The sequence below is a fragment of the Corvus kubaryi genome, unplaced genomic scaffold (genome assembly GCF_017639235.1).
Source record: "Corvus kubaryi isolate FWS band 111438036 unplaced genomic scaffold, C.kubaryi_AGA036_p1.0 37398, whole genome shotgun sequence".
NCBI classification, from domain to species: Eukaryota; Metazoa; Chordata; class Aves; order Passeriformes; family Corvidae; genus Corvus; species Corvus kubaryi.
The window spans coordinates 17,069,378-17,080,756 of NW_024581137.1; the positions used below are offsets into that span (position 1 = coordinate 17,069,378).

Genomic DNA, 11,379 nt, shown 5'->3' on the forward strand with positions numbered 1-11,379 from the left:
GCTCCTGCAAATAATATTGACTGAGCATTTAGATTAGCCTATTTTTAGAAACAGAAACAAGACTATCCTTTCTCTCAAATGTTTGTGACAGTGAGTATCTATAAAATACTGAGCTTCTCTTTGTGACACATGCTTCCATGTTTCTGGTGTTCATACATATGATTAGAGGCAATTCACTCTCTAATTAGTAACTGAAATCAAAACCATTGATGAATCAGAAACTAGGTAATAAGCCTCTGTGATAGAAGTGACTAAAGTAGGCTATCTGTATGTATCTGTAAAACAGCACATTTTCATCATGCTCAGTTAAAGAAAAGCTACTGTACCTTAAACCATTGAACCTTTTTTGCCAACAGGGTCAAGCATCTTATCTTAGTGGAGCCATGGGGTTTTCCAGAGAGGCCTGATAATGCTGAACACGAAAGACCAATTCCAATCTGGATCAAAGCACTAGGAGCTATATTGAGTCCATTTAATCCATTAGCTGGGCTAAGAATAGCAGGACCCTTTGGTGAGTTTTAGCTACTCTTTAATACCATTTCTATTTTGGTTAAACATAAACATGGAGCAGACAGCAACTTATGATAAGCTTTTTTGCAAGTCTATATCACCCACAGAGGAAAGAGTTGGAGGAGAAAGTGGGAATTGTTAAGGAAAGTTGAACTCTTTAGGAAAGAAGACAAACTCTTGCTATTAGAAATACTAGTACGATGCAAGCTACAGTTATGATCTGTACAGGCTTCAGTTATAGTGAGTTGGATTATGCAAATGTCTGTTGGGGAACCCTAACAAAGAGGCATGAATGTGAAAGGTTTTTTTTCTGGTTGCTTCTGGTCACAATCCATTTAGCTTCCTTTCTAACTCCAGTTTGATGAGCAAACAGGATTTACAAATTCCCTTAAAGTTAGAAGGCAGTCTCTCATAAATGTGAAAATCTTTGGCCTGAGTTTAGAGAAGTTGAAACTGGGTTCTTTCTGTTAGCCATTTTCTTACTACTCTAGCAAATCTTGTGGGCCTCATTATGCTGGCAGTTCATATTTCCATTTCTTCAACAGCACTGATAGGATGGTAGATAAACTCTCTGTACCCTAGTACTAGGGCTAGATAGGGCTGACCAAAAATACCATGGTTTTAGTTCATCTGGGGTGTGGGGAGAAGAGTGTAATAAAATCTTGAAGTGATTATATGTATTCCTTCTAGAAGAGAAAGAGGTTATCTGTCTGTTACTCTCTGTGCTGCAGAATTATCTTGTGGAGAGGCTTGGATAAAAGATATCCTTCAGGCCCCTCACAAATTAAAATTAACTCACCTCTTCATCATTTCTGGTATTCAGTCTGAAGATAAACTTGTGAGATGTCTAGGCATTGTTTACATTTAAACCACATCTGTTTCCTAAATCTGTTTCTATAGAATATATATTTTAATATGCTGATTTGTTTGTTTCTTTTCAGTAGTGTGACAAATTTAGTTTTTCAGACAAGCAACATGTTTTGTACAAACAGATTTTTTTTAAAGTAAAATGCTAATTCAGTTAACAAAATGACCTGGAGCATATTGAGTGATATGCACTGATTTAATGTGTGCATGCATAGATCAATCCACACGGGAAAATTCAAAGCTGAAATAGTCTCCCTTAGCAATAAGTGCAGTCGAACCATGATGCAGAAGCAGACTCTGTCTTGGCAAGGTGTCCCCAAACCTAGCCTCCCTTATAGGTTGCCTTGGAGGGCAGTGCCTTTAAAAAATTTTTCATCTGTTTCTCACTGCACTGGTAAAAAAGTTTTCTGTCACCAACTTAAGTTCTTGACAGGTGAAACATAGTTCTTGGAGAAGGGTAGGTCTAAACACAGTGCTGTGAGTAGGTGTCAGACGTAACCTGCTGAAAAGGCACTGAACTGAACCCCAGGTTTCATTCCACCTGCAAATGTGCTTAAGCTGATGGGAAGACATAGTTGTTTGAACCGTACTCTAAAGCCAATTGCCCTTGTTCAAAGGCATGAGTTAGGCACTTAAATGTGAGCCAGGTTCATTGGGATATCACAATAGAATCACAAGGATATTTAATCAGACCTGCAGGCAAATACTTAAAACTGGGAGAGAGACAGAATCCAGAGATATTTTTTTCTTTGAGTGGTTTCCAGGTAGTTGATTTGCATGTTTTCCTTCACTTAACTGGAACAGTCACCCAGGAGTCTCACAGTTTGGTGGGGGTTTGGTGCTTTGGTGCCAGAGCTGGATGCCTGAAAATTCCTCAGGACAACAGAAATGTCACTGTGACCACACCCTTTTTGTGGAACTTGGTGTCTTCAATGTTAGAATTTCTTATAGCATTTTCATAGACACTGTGGAAAACATCAGCCAGACAATTCAGAATTTCTTCAATAAACATTACAACAATGATTTACAGTGTGATTTCATTCCAAAATTTGTTCCAAGTTGCCTTGAATCCTTGTTTCATTCTCCCCTGTAAATTCCCAGGGAAAAACTGCTTTGGACTTGGACCCACAGACAAGACACTTCTTATCAAAATGGAAAGTGAATTCTAAAATTTGGTAACACTTCATGCTGTGGCCTCTGTGCTCACAGGGCAAGACACTGAATTAGTCTCTTTCTTCCAAGTACTCTTATTCCAAGCCAGCTGTGTTCACTTGTGTTCAGAAAACCCAAACACACAGAGAAAGAAGTCCAGCAATTGTATGCTGTGTAGGGAAAATAGGGCAGAGCCAGTTGCCAGACTTCTACAAAATCTTCATTGCTTTGGGAGTTAAACCACTGTTTCATAAGGGAATTATTTTCCCTTGCACTGTATTCGTTTTCTAAATCTGTTTAAAGCATGCATAAGGGCGTGTTGCAATCGTCTCAAGGTTACGAAAGCATAGATCACTGTGACAAGGTCTACATAAATAATACCAGCCCTTTGCCCAGTGTGGGGTGCGAAGTGACATCATCATAATTGCACAGATTAACAACAGTATGAAGTTCCTACCATCTGGAAAAGGGGAAACAGTCAGTCACACTCAGTCAGTTCAATGTCCACGTGGAGACCAGTGATGAGTTCCTCGCAGATCAGTGTTGGGATGGGCTGTTACACATCATTGTCAGCAACATGGACAGTGGGATCGAGTGCACCCTCAGCAAGTCTGCTGATGGCACCAAGCCATGTGGTCAACAAGCTGTAGAGAAGGGATGCCATCCAGAGGAACATGGACAGGCTTGAGAGATGGGCCCATGCCAACTTCATGAAGTTTAATGAGGCCATGTGCAAGGTCCTGCACCTGGGTCAGGGTAATCCAAACCACCTCTGAACAGAGAATAGATTAAGGGAAGCCCTGAGGAGAAAGACCTGGGATGTTGGTTGATGAGAAGCCCAAAATGACCCACCAATGTGTACTTGCAGCCCAAAAAGCCAAATATATCCTGGGCTGCATTAAAAGCAGTGTGGCCAGCAGATTGAGGGAGGTGATTCTCTCGCTCTGCTCTGCTCTCCTGAGATGCCATCTGGAATACTGCATCCAGCTCTGGGGCCCCAATATGAGTGTTGGAGGCATACCTGTGGGAGATAGTCGTGAGGAGGGACATGAAGATGGTCATGCTGGAGGCACCTCTCATATGAAGACAGGCTGAAAGAGTTAAGATTCAGAAGAGAAGGCTTTGAGGACACCTTGTAGGAGCCTTACAGTACCTAAAGGGGGCCTACAACAGAGCTGGAGGGAAATTTATTGCAAGGGTGTGTAGTGATAGGACAGGGGCTAAGGGCTTCAAACTGAAAGGGTTGGATCAGATATTAGGGATGACTAATGTTCTTAGACTAAGATTAGCCTTCTGGTGAGGCTCTTGTCCCAGAGATCCATCTGGTCAATGTAGAAGAGACTTCTTCCTTAGAGAAGTTATTCAGAAAAGGTGCTTAAATTCAGAAGGCCTGAACTGGCCCCTGAAAAGACACACACCTCTACTGGCTTGTTAGGAGAGCATGAGGACAATGGTTTTCAACATTCAGTCTCTTCATTTATTCCAGTACTTGTGCCTTATGTTAGGACTTCTACACCTGTTTTTTGTCATAGACTTCTGTTCTTTCAACCACACACTAGTTGGATGAACTGGCTTCAGAAGCAGACTGTTCTGTAAGAGGAGACGACAGACTTAAGCAAGAAAAGCACCCCAGCTTTTTCAGCAGTGCCTTCTGGTCCTGAAAGGTGTGATGCATTTAGCCTACTAGATACTGCCAGAGCAAGGAGAAAGTGTCAGTATCATGTGAGACTAAACTGGTGACAAAAAGACACTGCTTAGCCCTTTTGCAGGTCCCCATTGTAGGTTTCTTCTATTGCTGTAGTGACCATACTCAAACATTCCCCATATGTATTCAGCAGGGGGAGCAGCATAAAATTCTTTAGAGTATTTGTATTTCATTCATGTTAGGTGTAATTCCATCATGCAGCTAATTCCAAGACATGTAAGTGGTAAAGCCAAATACAGGTTTAGAAGCCACGAGAGTTTCAAGGGGATGTGTTTTGAGGGCTCTAATGAAAAGCATTAGGCAATCTGATAAAGTAATTTATACTCATTCCCCCTCTAACAGTGTTTTCTGGTTTTAACAGGATTAAGCCTTGTTCAGCGTTTAAGACCAGATTTCAAGCGAAAATATTCATCAATGTTTGATGACAACACTGTGGCTGAATATATCTATCACTGCAATGTACAGTCACCCAGGTGAGTATGAGTTTCCCAGTGTATGTTTTGAAGTCTGTTGTTCATTTACTGAGTGCCTGCTACTCCCTCCAATGGCCATGGCAGCAGTGTGCATGCTATTTTTTTTTTTAATTGTGGCATTTATTATATTGAAGAAAAAGGTACCATTGCAATTTTTTTGAATTCCAGATACTGATAAACATAAAGAGTATCCTAATTCTGTATTTCTTCTCAATTTGTGTTAATTCTGTGAGATTTTGGGCACTGCATTTAATTAAATAATTGTTGGAGAATTTTAATGTGTAAAGAATGTCTTTAAAAACTTTTAAAATAAGGCATTTCATTCTTTTAAGTGCTACCACTCAGTCATGCAAAAACATGGGCTCTTTCTGTTGAAAATTACATGTAAACCTTGAAAACTTACTTCTCTTAATTGTAAAAAATCCCAACCTCGTGTACTTTGTGCTACCAAAAGGTACAGATACTCCAGTTTAGATAAAAAGCAGATCCAATGGCAATTGAAATTGTTTTTACCCTTTTGAATGTCCTGAAGTGGTGAAACAGCTTTCAAGAACATGACGATTCCTTACGGATGGGCAAAGAGGCCGATGCTGCAACGGATTTCACAAATGGATCGAGACATTCCTATCACGGTGGTCTATGGAGCACGTTCATGTATAGATGGCAATTCTGGCAGCACTATCCAGTCTCTGAGACCAAATTCCTATGTGAAGACAATAGTAAGTTTGACTTTCAAAGCTGTCATTTGGTTTTTGTGTGGATTTGTTTCAATCATATCTATGTAGCCAGGTTGGATGGGGCCCTGAGCAACCTGGTCTAGGGGGAGGTGTCCCTGCCCATGGCAGGGGGGTTGGAACTAGATGAGCTTTAAGGTCCCTTCCAACCCAAACCATTCTATGATTCTATGTGGAATAGAATACCTGCTGTGGAAATGGTGCCACTTTTGATTAGAGCCTGGGGTAATAAGTTCTGTTTTCTGTAAGAGAGAGAGAGAAGACAAATGTTACATCGCAGAAAACCTAGACAAAAGCGTTGAGTCCCCAGGCTAAGAACAAAACTTACTGTAGCACTAGAGGCCAAACTAGGTCAGTGAGCAAGGTGATTCTTTATTTTTTTCTACAGTGTGCTAATAGAAGTAGGTGTTGTGGTCACTGTTCTTGTCTGTGTTTTAAACCACAGCAGTCCTACTATCTCCATATGTATAAGATTGTGGGGAGGCTCTCATAAACTCTCTTCTTCTGTCTATATAATGCATTTGTTTCTCTGATAAGAGAGTAGTTTGTACCTGGTGCTTAGGTTCTTGTAAGCATCTTTCTTTAAGTCATTAAAAAAATACTTAATGTTGTCTTACTACCTAAGACATTTTTGTTTAAAGGTATGGTATTATCGTTTAAAATGAGTGTACTTACAACTTGATGGAAATGTGCACACTGCATTTTTTTGTTGCCTATTTCTGTAAAAACAAACTAATTTAAAAGTATTCTTCACACATTTTCACATCAGTCAACTGTGATAATTGAATATGCATACATGTTAAAATGCTGTGAGGTGATAAAATGTTTGAACACACCAGCTGTGATCTTACTGATGTCTGGAACTATCTGGACAGAGTGTACAATATGTAATGTTGATACTATACTATAACAAGTCATCCAAATAAAATTTTATGACTCAATACAGCTGAATTCAGAGCTGAAACTTAGAGAAAAGACATTGTTATCCAACTCTTTTAAGTGTGTGATCCGGTTTGGCCGAATTTAGAAATATATCCTCTGAGAGAAGGCAGGTCACCACCCCTCCCCCACCAGGTTCAGGGAAAATAAATTTTCCTCAAAGGAAAGTGAAAGAGATAAAAACTATTTATTTAACAAACACACGGGAAAGGAAAATAATGCTAAATAATAAAATCTCCCGCTGTGGAGAAAAAACCTGGGAAAGTGTTAGAGTCCTCCCTTTGGTCTCCTTGGAGCTGGGGCTTGGCCCAGGGCCAGGCCCTCTATGCCCGGTGGAAAGTCCTCCTGATGTGCTCTGATATTGAAGTAGTCCAGTGGAAAAGGGAGAAAATCCGAAATTCCAGAGAAGGGAAAAAAAATTTTAACTCCCAGTCTCTCTCTGGAGAAAAAGAAGCTGAACAACTGGCCAGAAACTGACCCGGGAGCAGCAAGCCGGGTGCTTCTTCGCTCCCCTGCTGCAGCTGGGAAAAAAAACGCTATCTCTGTGTGACCTTGAACAAGCTGCAAACTGCTTTGAAAAAGTTTTGCTCAGTTTTTCCTTCCTCCTCTCAAGCTCAGTTTAGAGGCATAGAAAAGCACAAAAATTAATTTCTGGGCATAGGGCAGCGATATGGGGATACACATCATAAAGTCACCCCAAGACAGAGTAGTAAAGAGCACAGATACATTCCGTAAATGTTGATATCCAGACTGAAAGTGTCACTTCACTGCTTGACCAAAGAGGGAGTTGTAACAGAAAGTCACTGTTAAAAAGTGTACAGAATATTGCTGGGGTAAGCATTTACCATTCTGGCAGGTTTTTTCCGCTCTGGTCAGGAACTTTTAGAAGGGACTGTGGAAAATTTTATTGTATTCCAGGTTAAAATTTTGCCAAACCAAATACAGATTCTAAAAGGTAAATTGGAGTGGTAAAATTGCAGGCATGCTCAAAAACCCATAGGAGGGCATGGGCTCTAATGAGACCAAGATGTGGACTGGCAGTGCCATGCTTGGTAAAATGCACAGGGGTTCTGTGGTTTTATTACATGTGTTCATTTCTAAGTAATTTTTGCTTTGAGTTTCTGGGGTTTTTAACACAATAATATAGCTATACTTTTATGAGATTTGGTTAGAGACTTTAGAGAGAGTATTTTAAGTAGGGGAGGGAAAATTAGTTTTAAATAAATAGTAGTCTTGGACTGACTAAAATGGAAAGAAAACAGGGTCAAGAACCTTTGCTGTACACTGTGGTGTTGGTTTACTTTGTAGCATTTTTAGCATAATTATAATTTTAGCAATTATAGAAATAGGCTATTTGAGTGGAGAGTGAAGGCAAGCAAGGCATATGTATCTACCAAGTTTGTTGTGCTGTGACTTGTGCACACTTCAGTGGTGGGGTTTTTTTCAACAAGGTGAGCAGTTGAATAAGCAGTAGTTTTATTTTCTTCTCCTCTGTAGGAAAGTTTCTTCACAAGGAAAAGAATACTTTGCTATTCCTTATGTTTAGAGTTGTTTTTTAGGCTGTATGATGCCAACTCTTAGGGAATGTGTAAAAGCCAGGTTCTTCACCTGTCCCAGTATTTGTTTGTTACCTTTTTGTGATATTGACATGTTTCTTCACCTTTATCCTCCAGGCTATCCTCGGTGCAGGTCATTACGTGTATGCTGATCAACCTGAAGACTTCAACGAGAAAGTGAAAGACATCTGTGACTCTGTGGACTGAATGTCTTCTGATCTTTAGAATGTCATACCGTAGATAGCATTTAATGGCAATACTCTCTAGGAAATCACTAAAGAATGCAGGGCTAATGGAACAGGCTCTGTTTGCACACTGTTTCTTCTAAGAAGCCATTTGCACACTTAAACCACTGAGTGCCTATTTTTGGGGGGAATGAAGAGGTTTGAAGCTAACTTTGTACAGTTTTTTTTTTTGAAATTGTCCTGTCAGATACAAAATTACATGTAACTCTTGAAACTGGAATTTTCTTCAAAATTTAATTGGACTTTGCACATGTTGAACTTTCTAAAAATGCTGAATTCTCCAACACAGAACTGTATCAATAGAGATACAATGTACAAAATGCAATTTGGTTTCTTTGTGAACGTTCATACTTTTTAGCTGATGTTTCATAGCAAGAATATGAAACTGAATATGTATTTTATTTTTGGAACTCAGAACTCCATATACAATATTTTTAAGAGGGTTTGTTTTTTAATTGGAGTGGTAACAACTTATGAAACTGATTTTGGGAAAGGGACGGGGCCAAAATAATGAGCAGTGTCTGTCACTGAAATATGTTTGTTAGTTTGTAAGAAATTGAGGCTCAGTATTAGGAAATCTATCTTCTGTTGGATTTTATTTCCATTTATCTCAAGGCATCCTTTTCCATCTGTGCAACTTTTACGGAAGACTCAGTGTAAGAGTCGATGATGTCACCAGCATTCATGGTTCCATAAATATTTTGATGTGTAGATTTCTGTGGTTTAAAATACAGAAGATGGCTGGTTAGTTATTCCATCTATTTTTAACGCTTTACTGCAAGATTTGTTACTAGTCTAAACCTAACAGTTGTGGATAAGCTGATAAGATTTTGATTAGGGCTAGGAAGTATCCACCTGGATAATGAGCCTGTTTCCCATTTTCTTTTGGTAGAAAGCCTAGTCCATATTTTAGTGAATTCGGGCTGCAGGAGAGACAGAGGCAGAATATTGATGTTCTCTAATAGGGAACTGCAACAGCTTAATGTATTTTATTTAACATGCAGCCTTCTTATAGGAAGGATTATTATTGGAATGAACAATACCACTGTAATGAATTATAATTACATGTTTTGGAGATTCTTTATGTATTTTAATTGAGTATTTCAATATCAGAGATAGTCCAGTCTCTGCTACTTTTTGAATTACAGTTTGACATTAGTTCTTTACATGCCTAGTAAATTATATTAAGAAAAAATACTTTGTCACTTTAAAGCCAAATTATGTGGTGGTTTGTTTTTTAACAAGTTTACATAAAACTATTGATCTGTTTTTGAATATTCAATTGACTACTGAAGAGTTCTTGATACTTTTATACAAAGAGAATTTTAATTAATGATAGCACTGTTTTAAAGCTTGAATTATGTCCATTTTTTTCTCAAATTAAGGAATGGTTGCACATGTTTATGAAGTGGAAGGCAAAGATACCTAAAATATTCAGGAAATAACCTGATTATGTTCCCCAGCAGAACATAATCTCTCTTACTGAAGGAGATACTTATCTATATGGTGCTATGTAAACATCAAACAGTTTTTGTGGCTGCCTTGACTGGTAGCACTTAATATCTAGCAAGATAAAGATTTTAATTAAAATTAAGATTGAATTAAATTACTTTTTCAATTAGCAGATTCCAGAACTGTAAAACAAAATTTTGGGTTATTTGCTAAAATCTTGAGTTGAAAATGGAAAATCAGAATTATCAATTCTGTTTTTTAATATAAGCTATAAATTATCAGTCATGCCACCATTTAGGTGGATGCCTTCAGAAGGTTGGTTATTTTTCACCCTTTTCAGTGTCTTATTTTGTATTTATCAATTTAAACAGCTGGTTTAGTTGTGCATAAAAACTTAATGCAAAAATAAATTCTGAGTCTTCTCCAAATAATAAAAGGTGAAACAAACTATTGGTATTTTCAGACAGCACTTATGGATGGGAATTGTAGATTCCACATTAGAAGTTGGAAGTAGGGATAAAAATTGTACACTGGATGTGAATATTGTTTTAAATATCCCTTGCTTTTTCAGCTTATTGTACTAATAAGACTTATTGCTTATGTTTTGCACAATAAAAAAAATTCTTAAATGTTAAATATTTGATTAATGTTAAGAGATGATATTGCTTTTATAAAAATTACGTGCAATTAAGCCCTGGAAATCAAGAGTTATTAGTTAAATTGAGGTAAGCCATCCAAAATACATTAAAAATACAGTAATGCTTATTTTCAAATGTCTCAATGTTCTTAGGTTTCCTTGTAGTTAACTGAAACTGGTGAGTGTTTGTCAACAAGTAGCTGCAAGCTGAAAATGTTGATTGTATGTGTAAGGAAAATGATTCTGGATTATCTTCCAGGCAGTATTAGATGCTGCTCTGAAGGTCAAGATGGAATTCTGAGTCCTATAACCTGATCAAATTACTGTAATAAATGTCATAGGAGGTGCTGAACAGAAGATGAATGGCTGAAAAGTCTTGGGAGCTAGACCTTTTGTGAGCCATTACTGTCTGGAAATAATCTCAGTTTCTCAAGAAGTTCTGTTTCAGTGCAATGACCAGTTGCTTAAATGTACTGTGGTGAGCACTGAATGCTGATGATGCTATTTTTATTACAGCACTATAAAATAAGAGAAGAATCACAGGCATACAGGCACCCAAAGATCTATCCCATTCTAGCATCAAAATGAACACAGCTGTGTACCAGAGGCTAGAGCATAACAAAAAGAATCCAAAATATTAATAAAAATCCAAGATAAACTGCCTAAATCTCCAGGACACACTCTTCCTGAGGTTGTTGTGATAAAATTTATTTAAAGTAACTTAGTAATATTTTCTTTTCCATGGCTGAGTTCATCTTGTTACTTACTGAACACTGCCAGATTAGATTTTAGTTCTGAAAAACTGATTTTCAGAGAACTTGTTGATAAGACTATAATAAAACACTCACAACCATCACAAGGAAGTCCCTGTTTGTATCTGATTGTGAAATGGAAATGGAAAATGTGAATTCATATGTGTTGATCTTGGAAAAATGGGTCCAAACAAGAGAAATGTCATCATCTGGTTTCACTTGGATTAAACCAATGCTAGCCATTCCTTTTAAAAGTTATCTTTTTAAGGTTGCTACAACTGTTTGTGCTGAGCCGATGTGCCAGTTTCTCTCTGAAATGCCTTCTGTGGTCCTCACTGTGGTTCCTCAGGTTCCAAG

At 38.1% G+C, this 11,379-nt stretch overlaps 1 protein-coding gene and 1 long non-coding RNA gene across 2 annotated transcripts in view; one reads left to right on the forward strand and one right to left on the reverse strand.

Moving 5' to 3' along the window:
• ABHD5 (abhydrolase domain containing 5, lysophosphatidic acid acyltransferase) overlaps positions 1-11,126 on the forward strand; it is a 28,891-nt gene extending 17,765 nt beyond the window's left edge. Inside the window, exons 4-7 of the mRNA XM_042043564.1 lie at positions 357-511; positions 4,596-4,707; positions 5,240-5,426; positions 8,054-11,126. Of these exons, the coding sequence (XP_041899498.1) occupies positions 357-511; positions 4,596-4,707; positions 5,240-5,426; positions 8,054-8,143 (544 nt within the window). The 3' untranslated portion in view covers positions 8,144-11,126. The remainder of the gene's footprint in view (positions 1-356; positions 512-4,595; positions 4,708-5,239; positions 5,427-8,053) is intronic.
• On the reverse strand, positions 822-5,324 carry LOC121671595. Its single transcript, XR_006018553.1, has 2 exons — positions 5,221-5,324; positions 822-3,620 (listed from the first exon to the last, which is right to left on the reverse strand). It is a non-coding gene; the product is annotated as an uncharacterized LOC121671595 (long non-coding RNA).
• Positions 11,127-11,379: the final 253 nt, after the last annotated feature.